The following is a 21,426-nucleotide window of genomic DNA, read 5'->3' as shown; positions in this document are numbered from 1 at the left end:
TCGCGTGCTGCTTACCCACCCAACCTCTAGGGGGCACTGTCCCCTGCCCATCAGAGTGCTGTGCTGCTCAAGAGGGTCTGAACGATGGACAAATCAGCTAGGTCTACGCCAGCCTCTCTCAAAATGATTTGGACAAGTACATGCCAGCCTGTCGTTGAGCAGATGGAGGAATTCTAGCAGGGTGAACGTTCATCTCCAGTTTTCAAAGGAGCCCTGGGACAAAAAGTTTAATTACGGCTACTTAAGAAGGACGGGCAGTAGACCTATTTATTTATTAAAAATTATCAAAAAAAAGTACAGACACTAAACCAAAGGCTTCCGTCCTGCCGTATCTCCACATTAGGTTCTTCATTCTGTCCCATAATTACACCAACGTCTGGTGACGACGACAGACTTGCCAAGGCTGTAGAGGGGCTCCAGGAACAGTCTAGTTAAAACAATGCAACAACAAAAGCACATCTCTGTTTAAAAAGGGTACGAAGTAAACAAGATTGGAAGGGACCACCCTGCGCTTCCTCGTAGCGGAGGAAGCAGGTAATCCTCTAAGGTTGACTATGGCTTCTGGAACTGTGGCCTTCATGATTCCGTGCGGCAGGAAACACCGCCCCCTCGGCAAGTATGGGCCAGTCAAATTTCCACATCGCTTTCCTTGTCGTTGTCATGGTCACCATCATAGAATTCATTGGATGCCTCTGGCCTGGTAAACATTAAACATAATGGGTCATCATCTGTTTTTCACAGCAAAACCACCTAGGTCAATATAAAAGGATGGGGGGGGGGGAACCTGTACCTGGAGTAATTATCCTCAGAGCCCCGCTCATCTGGGTCCGCCTCATCCGACCGATCGTAGCTGAGTAGGTCTGAGGGCACGTCGTGGATCTGAACGCTCGGCGCATGGTTCAGCATCTTCAGGTTTTCAAAGACCGTCTGTCGGATCTGCTCCAGGTACTACGGAAGTGGGGGGGGGGGGGGGGGTCAGACTTGGGGATCAGGTCTCTCCGGGACCAGGATTGACAGCCAGGAACACTACAGGTGAAGGGAGGCCCAGTCCAGTGAGACGGCCCCAAGCCCGGAAGGCAGACTAACCTGTCTGGAGTTCTGGTTCTCTATCCTGGTGCTGACATCAGGATGGAGCGTAAAGTCTGGGGCAAAGTACTCAAAGTACTCTGGGAGAAATGCATAAAAGAGAGAGGGAACCAAATGAGGCAGCCCAAGACCCCACAAGGCAAATGTGTCTGCCATCTTAAACACCTACATGCTAGTAGTAATTACTTTATCATACAACTTTCTTGCTAAAAACCTGCTGGCCTTGATACAGAATATGGTATCAAACGAGCCATGCAAACAGCGTCTTAAAGATGGAGGGAAGGCCCTCATCCTGGGGGAGACGCCCCCAAGGCTGCGTCTCGCTGGGATTCTTACCGCTGTACGGCAGCTCGTCGCTAATCGACTCCTCCACCAGGAGGGAGGTTTCGTAGGTCCTGAAACGGAAGAACACGCCGTCTGAGCTCATAACAAGGGCTGCAAGGATCAGGAAGTTTCAAGTTTGAAAACACGTTTCCGGCAAATTCCAAGCAAACCTCCTCTGTGGCTAGGCTAGGCCAGAACAGTGAGAGCTAGATGGGGACTCATTATAGGTATATTATTACAGTCACTCCTCGCTTAACGACCTACCTGTTTAACGACCGCCCACACTTACGACCAGTCAATAGCATTCTCCAGGATTACATATTTTTACATATGTATTTTTATATTCTGTAATATGTAAAAGTTTTGCTAATTAAAACAAAGTTATGAAGTTGGAGTTTCCTTTAGACCTTTTCTCCAGCCAGAATAAATAAAAATGATTACCGGTATTTACAGTGTTGTATATTGGAGCTGATTTCCTCTATCCTGATTATTTATGTATTTATGTATATACTACACTCCTGTTATTTAAAAATATACTAAAAATGTTATAAATGGTGCAAAGGAGACACTAAAACTATCTAAAGACAGCAGATACAAACCCACTACCAGTACAGCATGCTGAAATATTGCGGTTCCTAACTTGTCAAACGATTTGGATAACAGTTGTAAGGACGGAACTTGGTCGTTAAGTAAGGAGTGCCTGTACTGCGAATTATCTATGCCCCCAACCCCAAACCTCCCCCTACCAGGATGCACACCCACCAGCATCTCGCCACATTGCGGACCGTGTAACCCCCGCCTCCCAGCACCAGCAGGGGGATCCTGAAACTCTTGACGAACTCCACGCATTCCCTGCAGCCAAAGAAGTCACATGACACATGGGCCTCGTCGTTCCCACGATACCCCCATTTGGTTAATAAACAACACAGCGATCGCATGGCACACATGCCTCATGTGAGGCCTGGAGGGTGAAGCCTCAAACTGAATATGCTCATGGACCGGACTGACACACTGCAGCCAGGCACCACAAGATGGCGCTGCTGAGGGAACAGTCACAGACGCTAGTGTCCTCAGTGAATGTGACATCCTTTCTGTCTGTTTTAGGTGGATCTTTCAGGGTCACCAGCTCCACAAATCCCAATCTAGGACGGGATTCGACTGGGCATGATGAGACACTCTTTCTAAATCCCTTCTGACACGAAGACCATCAGCAGACTTGACTCTGAAGTCCAGATCCAAGTCCATTTCTGTCAACCATCATCCCAAAATCAATGAAGATCAAGACGTTTGGTCATTGCAGGGTTCCACAGCTTGCATACAGGAATAAGACCACGACTGCTTTAAATAATACTACTGAAGCGTCTAGTTGGGTCAATATTACCACAAAGCTGATATTTTCATATCATGTCCAGAAGATGGCAGTACAGACTTTTGTTGGTGAAATCATACATCCCAACCAGTGAGACTTACCCATGACCCCTGATACTAAGGTTAAAGCAGCCAAGCCTGTCGCATCCTAAAGAGTCAGCGCCACACTGCAAAAGAAGAGCCATCAATGAGTTCCAGGGGAGAACAGTTGAACTTTATACAGCGCATGACCGCCCCAATGTGCCCTTCTCAACATGGCCGCCCCATGTGCCCTTCCCAGCATGGCCGCCCATAGCAGCCTCACCTGCAACACGATGCAGGTGGGCTGATAGAAATCCACCACCTGCTTGATGACGGGCTGGAACAGTTGCCTGTAACCTGTACACAAAAAACAGGAACATCTGCTGCACTGATAGACTGTTACCATGGTAACCACAGTAAAAGAGCTGCTCTTTGTTAACAGTGCTTCATCACCATCATCATCATTAAAATACATGTGGAGAGTGTCACCGCAATGACAAAAGTCAAGCCTGAGCATCTGCTGGTGTTAATCCTGCTGATTTTTTTATGGGTTTAAGTACCAAATGGACCCTACAGGACCGGTCTGACCCAGGAGCAGGTCCTGGCCAAACCACAAAACCACGGTGAACTCACTCTGATCGTCAATGCCATCTCGGAGTGGCACGTTCAGGCAGTAGTAGCGGCCGCTCTCTGCTCCCACCTCATACATGTCGCCTGCAGGAAGTGTGTGTGCACTGTCAGCAATCTCGTGACTCCCCCTCCCCCCCCCCACACCCCTACCCCCGCTCCATTCTTGCGGTACTCTCGGGCGGCCCCACCTGTTCCTGGGAAGAAGTAGTTCCCGTACTTGTGGAAGGACACGGTCATGACGCGGTCGGTCAGGTAGAAAGCCTCCTGAACGCCATCGCCATGGTGAATGTCGATGTCGATGTACAGGACACGGGGGTGGTACCTGGGAGGGGGGGGGCACAGCAAAGCCACTTACCGACCAGCTTAATTATACCTCTCTGTACCCGAATAAATGTAATTAAAAGCTGTACCATCTGCACTCTGCTTCTGAGGTGTAATTTATTCAGCTCTCGTTCAAATCTGGATCAGACTGTTTAGGAGGCTGCACCTCAGACAGTATTTAAACACAGTGTGTTTCCTGGAAGAAACCTCCGTCTCACGATAACGACGCTGCCTCCATATCTCCAGCTGAGGTCCCTCATACCTCGGGCTGATTCACACATCATCAGAAAATGCTGCTTCTGCACCAAGCACCCAAACTAGCAGAGACTAGAGGTCTGCCGTGATGGGACACTAGGCAAAGTCCTTTTCAATCCATCCACTTGCTCTCTGCCTTAAATAAGACACATATTCGGCCCACTATCGATTACAAACGCAGAAGAAAGACTTCCAGTGCAGAAAGTAGGCATGTTTAGGGACACAGGCAGAACTGAAGGTGACACTGGCGAGTGGAAGGATAGTGGGCAAAGGGCCAGGCAAGCGGTAGGGTGCTGCCTCCTAGTGACACAGGAAAGCGGTAGGGTGCTGCCTCCTAGTGGAACAGGAAAGCGGTAGGGTGCTGCCTCCTAGTGACACAGGCAAGCGGTATGGTGCTGCCTCCTAGTGACACAGGCAAACGGTAGGGTGCTGCCTCCTAGTGACACAGGCAAGCGGTAGGGTGCTGCCTTCTAGTGACACAGGAAAGCGGTAGGGTGCTGCCTCCTAGTGACACAGGCAAGCGGTATGGTGGTGCCTCCTAGTGACACAGGCAAGCGGTATGGTGCTGCCTCCTAGTGACACAGGCAAGCGGTATGGTGCTGCCTCCTAGTGACACAGGCAAGCGGTAGGGTGCTGCCTCCTAGTGACACAGGAAAGCGGTAGGGTGCTGCCTCCTAGTGGAACAGGAAAGCGGTAGGGTGCTGCCTCCTAGTGACACAGGCAAGCGGTATGGTGCTGCCTCCTAGTGACACAGGCAAACGGTAGGGTGCTGCCTCCTAGTGACACAGGAAAGCGGTAGGGTGCTGCCTCCTAGTGACACAGGCAAGCGGTATGGTGCTGCCTCCTAGTGACACAGGCAAACGGTAGGGTGCTGCCTCCTAGTGACACAGGCAAGCGGTAGGGTGCTGCCTTCTAGTGACACAGGAAAGCGGTAGGGTGCTGCCTCCTAGTGACACAGGCAAGCGGTATGGTGGTGCCTCCTAGTGACACAGGCAAGCGGTATGGTGCTGCCTCCTAGTGACACAGGCAAGCGGTATGGTGCTGCCTCCTAGTGACACAGGCAAGCGGTAGGGTGCTGCCTCCTAGTGACACAGGAAAGCGGTAGGGTGCTGCCTCCTAGTGGAACAGGAAAGCGGTAGGGTGCTGCCTCCTAGTGACACAGGCAAGCGGTATGGTGCTGCCTCCTAGTGACACAGGCAAACGGTAGGGTGCTGCCTCCTAGTGACACAGGCAAGCGGTAGGGTGCTGCCTTCTAGTGACACAGGAAAGCGATATGGTGGTGCCTCCTAGTGACACAGGCAAGCGGTATGGTGCTGCCTCCTAGTGACACAGGCAAGCGGTATGGTGCTGCCTCCTAGTGACACAGGCAAGCGGTAGGGTGCTGCCTCCTAGTGACACAGGCAAGCGGTAGGGTGCTGCCTCCTAGTGACACAGGCAAGCGGTAGGGTGCTGCCTCCTAGTGACACAGGCAAGCGGTAGGGTGCTGCCTCCTAGTGACACAGGCAAGCGGTAGGGTGCTGCCTCCTAGTGACACAGGCAAGCGGTAGGGTGCTGCCTTCCAGTGAAATCAAAAGATCCAACAAATCGAATTGGCTCACTTTAACAGCTCCAGGATGCTGATGACAATGTCGTTAACGTAGCAAAATCCCGAGGCCTGCAAGCACAAGAGACATGATTATAACAACCAATCACCAGCTACCCAAAACACCAGCTAGCGGGCTTCCAGGGCTACCGCACCTCAAATTTTTTGGCGTGGTGCAGTCCTCCAGCCCAGTTGATGGCGATGTCACATATCTGGCAAAGAAAGCAGCTTGTCTATTAAGGACTATATGGCCACACTGCAGTGATGCTAGTGTGACTGCACTCCTGTGTCTAACAGCCATCTCCCCAATGGGCTTAACCTCAGAGGAAGTTGCTAACGGTACCGTTTTTAAACCCCTCGTACACTGCCTGGCCAAAAAAGCAGTCGCTTAGTTGGACCACCTTTAGCTTTGATTACAGCACACTTGTATTGTCGCGATGTTTCCACAAGCCTATGCAACAACTCTGGTGGAACTCTGTGGTGGCCAATTCATGTGTGAACATGATTGCTCTCACTCTTTCACAATTTAAGCCTAATGAATCTAGCCACTCTTGTCCTGAAATATACCTGTACTGTGAGCGAAGAAAAAACGTATTTGTTGGGATAAGCAAGTACAGAGGTAGGTAACCTTTATCCTATACTGCCGATAGCCAGCAGCTTTCCCATCCTACTTGATGATGAACCACAACTGATCTCAGGCAGATAGTAAATCATCAGGTTGCACAGAAAACCTGCTGGATACTGGCAGTCCAGTATCAGAGTTGCCTACCTCTGACCTACTCATTCAGTAGATTGAAGTATTCAGCCGAACATAACGTTGCTAAGGAGCCCAGAACGGTTCCACTGACGTAACCCCTTAGTATTTAGTTATTTAAATTCAAACCGTTACCCATTTTGGTCAAGCAGTGTACAACTCGGAGCAAAAACCGCTCAAAGATTCAGCTCTATCAAGGTAAATTTAGACCCGACCTGCAGGAACTTCGGTACGGTCTCTGGGTCAGGTCAGAGGACAGTGCGTTTTCTGCCTGACTGTGACGATTTGCAGACAAGGGCTTGAGCACCCAGGCAGGCTTGTAAGGCACAACTGCTTCTGTGTCTGCATGTATTGATGTTGTGGGTGCCGAGCTCATGCGTTGTTGCGTGTGCACATTTGTGCGGTGGAGGGACACACCTTGTGGTTCAGTTGCGTTGCTCCCTGAAGTGACGCCCCTGTGTACCTGGAACAGAACTCAAACAGGCCCGGAAACACCGGGCTGGGACAGAACAGGCACCGTGACTCTCAAGAACACGACCTGCAGCAGAATCACAACCGACACCAACAAAAACAGCACCGCAAGGTCTGGTATCCTTGCATAATTATAAAAAAGGTAGACAGAGCACCAGATTTCATGTCATGTTCAAAACCGCTGAATGAGTGATGTCATCAAGGAGAGACAAAGAGTTTACTTCCTTCAGGCTGCAGAGTGAATGCCGGCACCTACCAGTCATCTCCCACGTTGAAGGTGTTGAGGCTTTTGGTGAAGCCCTGCATGTTGTTGGGGCTGACCTTCTGCAGGAAGTCGATATAATCCTCCGAGTGGAAGCGACACATGTCGTGCTGGGAGGCCTTGTATGGTTTAAACACCTGACAAGCAGGCAGGGTGGAAATGGGGCGGGGATGGGGTGGAGCCAGTGCGGCGAGAGGGCAGAGATGGGGCGGAGCAATATGATATAACAATATTACTGACATGTTCACAGACATTTACCCAACAGGTCTGATCAGAAATCAGTTTCTGGAAAGGAAAAAAAAAAAGATTTGATTTGACTGTAATGTGTGCTTGCGTTTCAGTTTTACTATTTTACTATAGCTGTATATTGCCAAAACCTGAATTTAAAAATGTATTATTAGATTTTTCAATAATTTTGTCTATTTTAATTCTTTAACAGTAGCAGATGTTATTTGGTCCGATGCACATTATGCATACCTGTATTTATATAAGAATTAATGCCTATCTGTAAGTACTAGACTATTATATTATAACCTCTTCAATGTCTTATCTACAGGAAATTCAGTGCGTGCAGTACTGTATTAATAAAACTTTAAAGTATATCTGATTTTATCATATCAAGCCTAAAATTCACAACCCAGCAGACAAACCACTTGAACGTGATGTAGAAAAAACAGCAGGTGTATAAAAGCAGATTATTGAAAACATACAGATTCATCTAAGGTCTTGCAGAGCATCTGCGGGTACGATCAAGCAACCTCCCCTCCCAGCTTCCCCCTAAACCCAAAGTGTGTTATACTATCACTTTTATTTGTGCTGCATTGTACTCATTTTCATCACACCACTGTTATTCTTACACCATGAGTATAACAACTTGTCTTATTCTTCTACCATGTTGTATTGCATTACCATGTAATTAAATGTGAATTTCACATTTGTCCACTATATACTACATACACTGTATACTCCTACTGTGAGGTTCTTGTCCACGCCGGACAAAAAACAATTCCATTGTATTTCAAGCTTAAGTGTAGAGGGAATAAAATCCTACCATCATCTTCTTATAAAGGCCATAATGCAGAACGAGGCTGTGCGTGAGTGACAGGCGGTGAGGTTTCATGGGATGCCCAGCACCTTGTAGAGGAAATAGTCAGAACATTGTTGTATAATGAAACTCATGGGATTTAGCGGCGTTTTCAGCATACAGGAACGATACAGGACGCTGTAATCCCCACGAACATGAACTCTGCACTACATCTAAAAGGATGCCAGCAGTCAGAAAGACGAGGTGGGTCCCCTCCCACTGCGGGCGCCTCCATTTACCCAGCGAAGAGGCTGCTGTAAGCAACGCCCACATCAATGTCAGTGTATGAATCTGTCACTATTTATGCGCTTTATAGCCCGATAAAGCTGCCTGATCGTGAAAACGATTTCACTGTGCAATCTACAGCCCGCTGTCCCACTAACAAACTGCTTGTGTATCCAAATAAAACGGCATCACACACTGGTCTATTAAAAGCAGAATCAAAGACACATCTGCAAAGGGACCAGACACAGTTGATCGGCAGACTCGGAGGGACAGCCTAGTCAGATGGCTGCAGACAGAGAGAAAAGCTCGCTCTGTGCAGAGCGGTCTGCAGAAACCCATCTCTATTTTGGGTTCAAATCATATCTAAATCCCGATCCTGGCTCTCTGTGTTAGCCAAATAGCCCCGGGCTATCCGAAAACTGTTTTCGCCGGCTTACCATAATGAAAGTTCCCGACATCCGGGTCGTAAAAATAAGCCGTCCTGTTCGTCATTACGCGAACGGGGAAGTTATTTCTCTGTCAGCGACTGCACAGCGTACGGCGATGCCCCTGAATCCAGCCGAACACAGGTATCTCTGCAGCTACCAGGCCGCCGCCATTGTGATCACCGAATGGAATATGAATGCGTCATCAAACGTCGACGTCGAGTACCTACATGAGAGGGCGGTGGAAAGGGGCATGACGTCAATTTAAAGGGCGAGTGCGGTGATATTCAGAATTAATTGAATGGTATTGGAGCAGTGGTCAAATCCTATTTAAACCCCTTATAATGCGACTGTGGTCCATGCAGTAAATCATCTTATGCAACAATTAACGACAACGAATTACCTCGATCGGTATACCCCAAAAGGGAGTCATCTAATTCTGACATGTAATTCTGTTTAGATTTAATCAGTTAACTCAAAATTAATTTTATTGTATTTCATTGACACCACTGTACAATAGTTAATTACGCCGCTTTGACTTGCGTGTCTCTGTTCAGCCATGATTAGAAGTATACACATTTATTATAGGTGCCGCCGATTAAAATCAGGATATTATAATAATCCATATTGACATTAAAATAACTTTTGTTCTGTAGCCCACGTGAGGTGGAAATTCAGCTCTCCAGGTTCTTCAAATCGGAAAAAAATCTGTAAACTCAAATTCGTTGTTTTTCTTAACTTCTTCCTGTATAATTATCATTTTAGAAATTATAGAGTAGTAAGTATAGGTGTATATGTTTGTGTATTTATTCTTTATTTTGTATTTTTGCTAAATGATGCAACTGTATGTTTAACTCTAGCAAGCGGCAATAATTTCTCAAATTCAAGGGATTTTAACATGCATCCATGTATTGTTTTGTTTTGTAGACTATCATCAAAATAGATCGAGTTTACCACGGGCAGTCTCACTGTGGCTGTCGTCACGTCATTAACCCCGGCTATTTTCCCTTTAAATAACTTGGAAATTTCCTCTCCCTCCCTCCGTTTACTCCAGAGCAGCTCTCGGCTGGATCTCAGAGAGCAGCCTCGTCTCGATGGCCCCGCACAGCAGCACGGGCGTTCGGCTCTGACATCCCGGTGAGTTTGAACTGCGCTCTATAGCGTTTGTGCGACGGGGCCCCTCCGAGGGTTAGGGGCATCCTGCGTTAATAGGCATCCTGAATTACCCTAATGGGGGGCAGGCTGGGGAGATCGGAGCGGTACCGTTGCGTACACGGGCGGACCGCTCATCCTGCTTATGCCGCAGCAAACGCATTTTCACCGCTCGGCTATTTGCGTCCTCGAAATGCAATGTCACCAGTAAGTACGAATCGCAGAATTAACACGGAGGGAAACGAGGGGACGTGCCGATGCCGAATAGTCAGGGGCCGTGTATGATCATGATGTGTTAAAACTGGCTGCCGTGCAGTCTTCTTCCTTTTCGGGTTGCACTCGATGTGGGATGCAAGGGCAGATATTTGTTTTTTATATGCACGATCCTGCTCCCTATCACCAGAGCCGCTGTTACCCCTTACATGAATGTTGATGAGGATGCACCGTGCAGGTCCATCAGACCACGGTTAAAAAAAGAAGCAAATCCAAGGGCAGTCGTGTCATGAAATCTACGGTTGCTGACCGAGGTAGAAACCGCACGGGGAGGTTGATTAAAACAAAGGTCCATTTCATCACGGGAGCGTTTGGGCGTTTAAGACGTGCGGCACAATGTCACATTAGGTTAAATGTCACAAGAAGTATTATGCGAGCTAAATAAAAGCGGCACAAGGGAATGCTTTTGCAATAGAATGACTAAATAGATAGGGATGGATAAGGATTTGTAAATGGTCTGTTTTGTGGGAGGTCTTCTCCAGATCACGAAGTTGGTTGGCGAGAAGCAACCTATATGAAGAAAGACTTTATATACACGAAATGTTCAGGCACAAGCTGTCTTTCCAGTTTTCTTAGGATTAAAGGATATCTGGCTGAATTGATTCATTTTCATTAAGACCAGACTGCTTGCATTTCTAGAATCACAGTATGATCAAAGTTTCACTTAAAGGTCATTTTAAAATAAGGTTAACTGCTTTTCCAAGTTAATTACTAGGGAAGAACACCAAACCCAACAGAATTCAAGTTAGTATAGGGGCCAATAACGGTAACTGGATAAAGCGTTAAGGAAGATGGATGGCTGGGCTGTGCAGTGTCTCTGTGCATCTGGCCTGTAATCCGGCCCCTGCATGGAAAATCCAAGGTCGGTCTCTGTCGGAGTCCATAATTCACCCGGAGATGCGTCGGTGTGAGAGGCGAGCTCAGCATGTCACGGCCGTCGGGACCCTCTGCTTTCTGGGCGGCTCCTGAATCTTATTTATATCCGATCCGTGGCTCTCACGGTCTGGCCGGGCGCTGTACAACACACGCTGCATGATGGGTAAAAACAGCGCTAAATAGGCTACTTGAGGATAAAATACCTAATTTCGTGAAAGACAATGGCATCTTACTCCTACGGTAATGAGCTTTATTGCAAATGCACATTTGTCCCCCGCATATCAAAAAACTGTATCTCTCCCAATATGTTCTTCGTGTAAATAAATCGCTCATAGCTAATGAGAGAATGCGGCAAATAGCAGCCTCATATTTAATAGGAATTTCTAAGACATTCCATCCTGTACGATTAGATACAAATGTTAAGCAAAACGCTGTCCTGCTCCAGTCATGGCGAACAGATGCGAGCCCTTCCATCAGCTTCACCTTGGAATAATTAACATTTATTAAACAAGTAATCAAGGCTCATGGGCATTAGTGAACTGTAATTAATAACCGTAGGGATTCATTATTGCTGTTCCTGACAATTTGATGTATAGACAGTCTGTCAAACCCTCAGAGATTATCACTTGTCTGAGAACTCGGTACTAGAACTCGGTTCCTAAGGCCAGTAGGGTTACTGCATGACTAAAAGATTGTTCGTTACCTTCCTCTAGAGCTATTTTAATATTATCGCATATGGTATTTTTCATTCTTCTTTCTGTGACTATAAATGTGTTGACTGTCTGGATTTCAGTTTAGCACGGAAACGCTTTGTCTCTCTGTGCCTTTGTCAAAATGCCACGGCAGCATCTGCGGTTATGCTTTGTCGCCGTTGTTGTTCGTGTTTGAGGAAGTGAGATCAGCAGTGTTTCCGGGTTCAATGTGGTGCTGTGCCACGTGTCGGGCTGCACCGGGGGGTGTTATCAATCTTCTCATCCAGGTTCTCTTAGGTCTTTTTCCCCCAGCTCTCCAGGAGAATCAGCTGGACAGTCTTTGTCTCCAGGGTCTTGGCTGTAAGATGCAGCAACGATTGTGGGTTCTTCTCTAGAAGGTTTCAGGCCATGTAGCCCAGCCTACAAGTCAAGCTGTTGGGAGAGAAGGTTTCTACAGGCTTGTTATGTTACGTACCCTACTACTGACTCACCTGGTAAGCTAAAGCTCAGTTTCCACTTAACATTGAACTTCCTGTTCATAACGTCTGTGTAGTCACTTATACCGCATTTGCACTGTGGCCACATTATTTGGTCGCCAGCACTCTGGTCCTCCAAGCAGCCAATCGTGTGGCTGCATCTGAATACATACAGCATCCAGATTGGCGAGGAGGTTCATTTACTGCCTAACTAATGGCACTTTCAGTCTGTGACCAAGAACCAAGCCGTAGCCAAGCCGAATTGCGAAGAGATGGTTTTCCATTGTGATTTATGCAAGTTGTACCAGAGCACATGGCTCTGTTAGTGACTCGGGCCGAAAGCGTTACCAAACCGAGCTGGTTGGTAGAAATGAGCGGTCAAGAGTCAAGAAAGAACCAGTGATCTGCGTTGATATGCGTGGATGTAGAAGTATCACACATCGCTTATGTATTGATTCATTCCCAAACTTTAAACTCAGAATTTGAAACTTTCCAACCTCCTGTTTTAAAAAGTAGTATAGAATGGCTGAACAGAATGGATCCATGATGCAGATTTACACAAGCGAATGCTAATCCCACTAACGTCTGATGCTAACAAAACGCAGCGATTCTCACAGACGTGCAAGCAGGTATTGGCACATGTAGTAAATCACGGTGTGCGCTGTGTGAGCAGTAAATAAGTGTTTCTTCGGTTACATGTCACTGTCACTTTCAATCTCAGTGTTGCCTTTACTGAGCTAGCCCTTCTGCAGTGGAAAACCAAAGCGTGCTGGAACCGCACTGTAACTAGTCTCTCTGCGGTACAGGTTGGTTATGGGCTGGGTCCTGTATGCCAATGGAGAAGCGCCATTAGGGTCACAATAGCTAAGATGCCGGATCTAGGTGATTTTATACGTGGTGTGACTGTTGGTGTCAGGCATGGTGGTTCCAGCATTTCAGAAGCAGCCACCCTCCTAGGATTTATGTAAAATGTATCATATGTGATGGATGTTGCTGCCTAGCAAGCTACCTGCAGCTTGATTTCAGCGTGCCTGGTGTTGTTTTTGTAAGCAATCCCTGCTTGTTTCAGTTAGAGAGCAAAAAAGTGCAAAGAAGTAAAATGCAGGAACAATGCAATTGCACAGCGATTATCACTGTAATTATGATGAAAGTGGAGTTAGGGATAATGGGTGTTTATTATGCCAAGGTGCTTGGTGATGTTTATTGACTTCAGAAGGCAGGATTGGGGGGGGTTGCTGTTTTGGGCTCTGCCGCCAGACCCTTCAGTGAAACAAAGACCCATTCATGACGGCGTTTCTCCGCTACACTACTAGCCAGTAGTGATGGACAGCTGAAGATCCAGCACAAATGCTATTGTCACACCAGAAGTGTTGTTTGAGTGATAGGCATGTTTGGTGTGGGACTACCCTGTGAAGAACCCACTACTGGCAGACGAGTGCCCTTTTGGCGGGCGCCGGTGACGGACAGCGCCTGTACGCAGACTGCCGGGTGAGCTGTCCGCTTTAATGGTGCAGTTCAAGTTGGTTTTCTTCCCAAAATGAGGAGATAATGATCCTGGAGGATGTGAGGAGACCTTGAAGTGCAACACAAAGTGACCTTGAGGGCAACCTGAGACGACAGCCATGCTGGAAGGGAACCGGTTTTGTAGTCGATTGTTCTGCAGTGCTGATAATATTTACATGTTATGTTCTGCTGGTCAGCTCGGTTGTAATTATGTTTATTAATAGAACCATTAAGCTTAACTATAATCACTCCACATGAACGCATCTTTATTGAAATGCATAAACACCTAGTACTATCAGCCTTGCTTGTACGACACTTTGGACAAAAGCATCTACTAAATAAGGGGGGCTGTAAAGGGGGGGTACAGTAAGAATGATTCCACGGGCCCCTGAGCAACAGGGGCCTTAAAAGTTTTGGAACATAGTATGATCGGTCAGGTTTTGGGGGCTCAGTATGAAATGCTTTCCTGGGGCCCAAAATCTCCAACGATGCCCCTGTGGTAAATTAACAATGTAAATACTTGACATTTAGCTAAAGCTTTCAGCTGTGCACATTATATAATTTTAAGTCATTTTTCACAAGCTATCAATGGCATTAATATATATGAATGTATAACGGTATTTAAATCCCGCAAACATCATTCCGATGACTGATTGTCAATTCCTGCAAAATGCATGTAAACAGACGTCTGACACATGATACATTTAGACGTGTAGAGATGTAAACATGGAGGTGGCTGATTAGCAAAGTGTTTGGGGTATGTAAACTGGTATCTGATTGGTGAATCAGTTTTGGTTTTGTTAGTATGTTGAAACAGCCATTCAAACAAGCGTCACTTCTTAACGTGGTTATTTGAGACTGCCTGGTCCTTTACTGGTCCACAGAACATGAAGCCTCTCTGGTTGAGGAGCTCATCATAATGGGTGCTGTCTGCTGACAGGTATGTGTTTCCTTAAAGATCTGCTTGGAGACCTTCTGAGCATGGCAATGCATTCAGTCCAACGGACATCACGGTTGGACAGTCAACAGATGCAGACAGTCAAACATGGAAGCTGAGGGATTAGGTGCCTGGTGTGGAACATTTTGCTAGCCCTGAAGCTTTTGGGTGTGTGCCTGGCCGAGGTCTGCTCCTCATGCATGTTCATCCAGATAAAGGTGGAGTTTGCATGCCAGCGCTACATGGGACCCCTGCCAGCTGTTATCTGCTCATAACAAGAAGGCCCAGATGGAGAAGAAAGAGCCTGCCACTCATTGAAGGGCCCAGATAAAGCAGAGTCTCATAGAGTACCCCTTCCCCACCTCTGTGCAGGTCCCACTCTGCCAAGAGTACCGTGTGAGAGAGCAAGAGGCCGATGACGGACCAGGTCACGTCAAGCGTGGGGGAACCCCCTCCCCAGTACATGATCTTCCTCCTGGTCTTCTTCTTCTTCCTCACTGGGCTCCTTGGCTTCCTCATCTGCCACATGCTGAAGAAGAAGGGTTATCGCTGCCGCACGGGCGAACCCGAAGACGAGGAGGAGGGACAGGACAAGGTGGCTGCCAACAACGGTAGGTAATGTTCCAGAGACCTGGACTTGACTAGGTAGCTGCACATGGTGAAGACACTTTCTGCACTTTGATGTCGCTACATGATACGGAAAAGCGAGCAGGCTTCCAAGCGGTATCATTTATGTAAACATCCTACATGCGTCCATCGTCAGTCATGTTCACTATCATTTAGGTAAACATCCTACATGCGTCAATCGTCAGTCATGTTCACTATCATTTAGGTAAACATCCTACATGCGTCAATCGTCAGTCATGTTCAGTATCATTTAGGTAAACATACTACATGCGTCAATCGTCAGTCATTCCCAGCATGCTTAGGGGCATCTGAACTGTGGAGTAATGGGAACAGTCTTCGTGAGGCTCACTTTATTCACTCTCCTTATGAATTCAGAGGACGGATCTGAGGAAAACCAGGACACAGTGGAACAAATCCTGAAGTGCATCATTGAGAATGAAGGTACAGTCCTGTGTGCATTTGATGGACTGGGAGACAGGTTGTTGATGGCTGTAAGCTCTCAGTTAGGTCCCTCGATGGCGTTTCAGACCCGTGCCTCACACATCCCTTGAATATGAGCTCAGGTTGACATATTCAGTGGCAGTATCCTGTCATATTAGTCAAGGATTCTGGCATGATTCATATCTTGTACCTGGGGTTATGCCGTCATAATGGAGGCAGCATTTACCATCTGTTCATGCAGAATTCCAGAACACCCAATTTCTTGTTGTGCTCTACAAAGGTGCTGTTCTTCTGCGGAGAGAGACGTAATTAAGCCATTTCCTTTCCCTCTCAGCAAATATGGAAGCATTTAAGGAGATGCTGGGGGCTCAGAATGTTTGCGAGCACGTCGAAGCCAGGTATGAACCTCACGCAAGCCTGCCTCAGCCACATAGGAAATATCTCCAAGGTGATTCCACGGAGCAGTGCTGGCTAACCCATTAGGTGACACAGGCAACCGCCTGGGGCTCCAGTTTCGGTGGGGGCGTCAGCTTAATCAGATGATTGCACTTTGTCTCAGACAGGGGGCAGCAGAGGTGAGGTCTGCCCACAGCTCCATGTGGGATTCAACTGGTACTGACTCACAGGATTCATACATCTATCAGACACATAGAAAGAACGCTAATTTGCATTTAACCTAAACCAGAGATGAGGACTAAGACTAGTAAGTCCAAAATGGATGCTGCCCAGATACACACCTGTGTCACTGTGATGGGTTTGTTTCCCAGTTTTCGTGGGATTTAAAAATGCGGTAAAATGCAGCTGTTGCTCTTCTGCGTTCTTCAGATCTCCGCGGCGGCACGCCTGCTTGTACTGTCATTAGATTTACAGCTTTTCATTGAGATGCTCTCATTCGAAACCCAGGCTATGGGCCCTACGCCAGGCAGCGCTGTCGCTCCACCCCGGATGCTGCTTGTCAGCTAATCGGCGAACTCCTGTTACCTGGCTTGGGAGGCCTTGAATCTTCGTGACTGCTTGGCAGGCTGACGGTAGAGGAATCACCTCAGGCAGGACCCGCGGCGATCAGCATAGGGATGGTGTTTACGATGTCGGCTGATCGCAATTTCAACAGACTTTTAAAAACTGGCACTGGTGACATTCTGCTTGAGAGCTGTCAGTCTGAAATACTGTTTAGTACAACATCGATAGCAGCAGTTACAATAGCATTATCAAATAAGGACTATGTATTACTGATATTAACAGTTAAAGCAGCTCACGGATGAAACACTGTGTTGATCTCAGGGGAGCTTATTGAAAGCACGGTTGGCCTATATGGACAATCAAACTAGGGACCGTGGGACTGTTAGCACCACACTCTAAACCCAGTTCTAACCAGTTTGACCCAGCTGGCCGCCCTAAGTTTGCGACAAACTGAATTCTGGCTTAGGCCTGAAGAGAACTTTTTTCCACCAGGATTCATTTCTAGGTTTTTAATTCTCGATTTCCTCTAAAAATCCCTGCCATTTTCTCTGATAGGTTCTAATAGTAACCAGGCAGTGTTCGGTGTGGATTCCTGCGCCTGTACACGTGGTGAATTTGCACTGTAAGAGTTTGCAGCTGCTAACCTGAAATATGCGGAACCTTTCAGTCAAGCTCCTCACGCACCCGCCCTACAGCCATTAAGCCACTTTCCAGCTGAAAAGCACGGCTTTCATGCCTCCTTTTAATCCCTCTGGCAGAGTGTCAAGGGCAAACATATGAAGTAAAACCTTAACTACATCGATGCCAGCATCACGTAGGTCTCATTTGTGGAGCCCAATAACCCCATGGTTCTGGCAAAAAGAATACAGGGTCCTTGGCAGCATGAATCAAAGGGCTGAACCATTAACTGACAAATCTACCTGCCTGTCTGTGTGCCACGGTGGGGCTTCCCCCCCCCCCAGTCAACCGTCGAATAAGTGGCTAAGATGGCGGCCTTCCAGTGGTGGAATTGGGTTCAGCTGTAGCTTCTACAGTCACTAGCCTGGGGTTTGGGAGGACGGCAGCGTGAAGCTGTAAAGAAGCTCCTGCGCCGGACACTGTATGGCAGAATGAGTAGAGAAAAGGTCCTCGAACATTCAGACCATTGTGGTCTTGGTCTTCTGACTTGTCTCGTTAGCCTATGAGTTACTGTGGATGCCTCCTGAATTTTCTTAGGGTTGTAGATGGATTTTTTTCACTGGCCATGCTGGCATGACCCCTCCTCTAAAAGGAAAGGCAGACATTTGACTCAAAGATGCTCGGACGCACGAGCAAATGTCCACCTCCAGCGTGACAAACACCATCAGCTTGATGCTGAAATCCAAAGCAGCATGCCGAGGAGAAGCAGGAGATGACTGCCGATCTGGCTCAATATCCCCGATACACGTCAGCTGAGCCTCTCTGACGCCCCGTGCTTCCCACCCCACTCAGTCCTGGCTGAGCTGGAGGGGTTGAGCGTGGGAAGTATCCTGCCTGCTTCACCAAAGCTGCCACCATATGGATTTGGCTGCACTGTGTCCTTAAGGGGGGGCGGGGTGAGAGGAACATTAACAGGATAGGCAGCTACAGAATGATTCTACCCTAAACATCCTACGTTCAGTTGCCGTGACACGTCGTGATAATGGAATCGCCCCCATCCGCAGGTTGACGCGCAAGGACAGCGTGGGGGGCGTCCCGCCTCATCACCACACCGTTCATTCCGGCATGGAACGCAACTCCTGCCATCTGTGCGCTCAGGGCCAGTCCAAGAAAGCTCGGCGCCGGAGCCGGGTAGCGCGGTTCAAGGCGCGGTCGGGGGAGCAAACGGTCTTCTCAGTGGGCAGGTGGGTCACGCATGGTCGGAGTGACTGTGGCACGGTTATGTACAGTGCGGCAGCAAGTCTGCCATTTGCATCTCTTCGTAACGCCGGCTACATTTTGGTCTGATTCGCAGGTTTCGAGTGACTCACATTGAGAAAAAGAACAGCATTCCAGGGGCCCCCATCTTCCCCATCCCTGAGTCCGGCGAGAACACAGAGCAACAAAACACAGAGAAAGGGCCCCCGGCCAAGCGTCTGGATGTGTACGACCTACAGAAAATGTTCAAGGGGGTCAACCCAGAGGCGACTAATGGCACACTTCCCCCAAAGGGCTCCATCCCGATTCCAAAGAGGAGCACCAGCGATCCGGCCATGGTCAAAACAAGTCAGGGGGGAACGGAGCACAAAGCGGAGACTCCCGCCAATCAGGGAGATGACACAGATGTGCCTACGGACCCTGAGATGATCTCCGACAAGGGTTCACCCTGCGTAGTGGAGTCAGACAGCGGAGCAGCCGACGCGGAGGACATGGGGATCCCCAGGATGGGCCCAGTTAGGACACGGGAATTCTGTGTGGTGCGGACAGGGGATCCCCCGGACGAGGCAGCACAGGGTGAAGATGGCAGGGATGACATGGTGGAGATGGAGGACATCAAGGACTGTCGGGTGAGCCAGGGTGAGGAGAGCGCAAGCTCCACCCGTGAGCAGAAAAGGAGGTCCGTGCACACGCAGCTGAAATGGTGAGGCGGTGCCGTACCACTGTGGGGAAGCGGCAACCTCCAGCGGGTCAGTGTCTGCTCCTTACATAGCTTTGGCAGAGAGCCTTCCCACACTCGGACTATCTGAGAAGCACTGGCATGGGGACATATTAACGGTACACAAAGCCCCAGTCATAACTAAACCTCAGCCATCAGCCACTAACGCCAGTTTGCGGCAATGACCTGCTCGCTCCGTTCCTCAGGAAGCAGGTTTATAGTAAAAACTGTAGTAGAGAGAGAAAACCCCCCCCAAGGCTGCATGACTGCATCCAGACCAGGAGATGATTATCTAAATGTAACGTGTACAGATGTCACTCCTTGGTTTCACATTGACCAATTCCCTGGTGCGATGATTAATCTCTTTGGTTCTGACTGGGCCTTGACCACTAGTTACTGAGAGCTCCCTGAAACATCTGCATTAGTCGTCGTGCCAGGTGACCCCATTTCCTCTGCACCTGTGCCCAATAGCCCCCACGAGCCTCCCCACCACTTCAGACATCATAAGCCATCTCCCCCTCCCACTGGACCAAAATGGAGCACATTTAGAGACCCCCACCCCCCAAAGGTGAGATGGGGACTTAAGTTTTCCGGCAAGGGTAGATGAGACCCCACCTGGTGAGAAGCGGATCTGCCGCTTCGACACCCCGGGCCGCCATCGTCCTGCCACCCCGCGCTTTGCCAGCCCTGCAGTGCTCTTACTCGTCAGCCATTTCTGCAAAAAAGACTGCTAAAAAACGAATGTATAGTAGTGTGGAAGCAGAAGCCAGAATTCCATGTGGTTTGGGTAAGCTTCATTGTGTGTGAACCTCGCTATCTCCCAGCAACATGACGAATACGCGATAACGGGTCCTACACGTGCTAACTGCCATGTAAAGTATTATAGTCACCACCCAAATGATTTCCTTCTCTGCATTGTAAAGCCTATATGTCTGTAGCTTAAGTATCAGGCTTTGCTATGTCACATGGTATGTCACATGACATGACACATTCTGCACTTTGACCTTGTACTTCACACAAGAGGCCTCAGGCCCACAAGTCCTGGACAACACAATTGTGGGCTCCAGAAGGGTTCTGGAACATTCTTCCCCTGCCCCATGCGAACTCTGTCCCTTGGCTTCGTTGGCAAAAACAGCTGCTGTAAGCTCACATCATACCAAATCGAAGGATACAACTCCGGTTGTGTTCTTTGCACAGAAAACTTTTTAGAGAGAATTTATGTGATGAAAATTAAACTACCATCAACTGTACCTATTAATTTATATTATAGTTACACCGAGAAGGTTCAGGAACATATTTATATCCAAGAGGAAGTATATAGAAACATAACTTTGTAAAAAATATGATGCAGATTACTCCGCATTCAGCACCATCTCATGTAATTAAAGCGATATCTTCCATATGAACGTCATGAATTGATCTAAGAGTTTTATCTTTAGGAACTTTTTAGGATCAGTGTCTTGCATGTATTGTCCAGAAATGTCTCACCAGCAATGACACATTACCGTACGTGTCTGGGTAAGGTTATGCTGCGAAGCACATCCGCGATTTGAGAAGGAAACAGGACACGGTGCATGCAGACAGTGCAGCTGGGCCCTCCTTCTGGTTGGGTCCGTGGGCTCAGGGTTCCCAAGAAACCACGCCTTGAGCCATAAACCATGGTACACGAGCCGAAGCGGTTTTGCATGAGCACCATATAGCTGCCTATGTTTGTGTGGTAACCGTAGCAACTGCCTCGTACATGTGACATTGGCAGACTCCATGTGGAATATCTGTAGTAAGACCAAGACTACAAATTACACCTCACTATTAAACACACATCTACTATATGTTTATTATATATACAGACACACCTACCTATAAAGTGTTGTGTCCTCAAACCTGGAGATACGGCTGGACAGAAATTGTCCGGAAATTTTGAAGAATGAAAATTAAAGCTCTGCATTTTTACGGCCCTGGTCTTCGTCCGTTATTCCCGCCGCTTCAGAGTCCCGTGTTCCCACCCAGTGAACCGGTCTGCCTGCCGGTCGGACAGGAAGTGTGCAGATGGCGCCCCCATGCTTCCGCTGCCGGCAGTGCTGTCCGGAA

The 21,426-nt window shown here is 48.1% G+C and overlaps 2 protein-coding genes across 6 annotated transcripts; one reads left to right on the top strand and one right to left on the bottom strand.

Annotated features, from left to right (window-relative positions):
• Positions 1–253: 253 nt before the first annotated feature.
• hdac3 (histone deacetylase 3) lies at positions 254–9,020 on the bottom strand. The gene is made up of 15 exons (XM_049027844.1): positions 8,821–9,020; positions 8,126–8,208; positions 7,069–7,211; positions 6,759–6,840; positions 5,743–5,799; positions 5,604–5,659; positions 3,618–3,751; positions 3,433–3,513; positions 3,083–3,156; positions 2,881–2,945; positions 2,173–2,262; positions 1,423–1,481; positions 1,087–1,166; positions 791–948; positions 254–697 (listed from the first exon to the last, which is right to left on the bottom strand). Exons 1-15 carry the CDS (start codon positions 8,873–8,875, stop codon positions 628–630), a joined length of 1,287 nt encoding a protein of 428 aa, XP_048883801.1. The 5' UTR covers positions 8,876–9,020; the 3' UTR covers positions 254–627.
• A 215-nt stretch (positions 9,021–9,235) lies between these two features.
• rell2 (RELT like 2) lies at positions 9,236–21,288 on the top strand. 5 transcript variants are annotated; one of them, XM_049027846.1, is made up of 7 exons: positions 9,236–9,254; positions 9,863–9,945; positions 15,090–15,328; positions 15,720–15,785; positions 16,120–16,183; positions 18,428–18,607; positions 18,718–21,288. In XM_049027846.1, exons 3-7 carry the CDS (start codon positions 15,133–15,135, stop codon positions 19,325–19,327), a joined length of 1,116 nt encoding a protein of 371 aa, XP_048883803.1. In that variant the 5' UTR covers positions 9,236–9,254; positions 9,863–9,945; positions 15,090–15,132; the 3' UTR covers positions 19,328–21,288. The 5 variants fall into 5 exon arrangements, with proteins under 5 accessions (XP_048883803.1, XP_048883802.1, XP_048883804.1 ...); XM_049027848.1 differs by lacking the exons at positions 9,236–9,254; positions 9,863–9,945 and adding exons at positions 12,315–13,765; positions 14,665–14,720; XM_049027845.1 differs by lacking the exon at positions 9,236–9,254 and having other exon boundaries at positions 9,763–9,945.
• The last annotated feature ends 138 nt before the right edge of the window (positions 21,289–21,426 follow it).

The sequence above is a fragment of the Brienomyrus brachyistius genome, chromosome 10 (assembly GCF_023856365.1).
Source record: "Brienomyrus brachyistius isolate T26 chromosome 10, BBRACH_0.4, whole genome shotgun sequence".
NCBI lineage: Eukaryota > Metazoa > Chordata > Actinopteri > Osteoglossiformes > Mormyridae > Brienomyrus > Brienomyrus brachyistius.
Note: the sequence above shows the minus strand (reverse complement) of the source record. Positions and strands in the feature narration are given on the sequence as shown.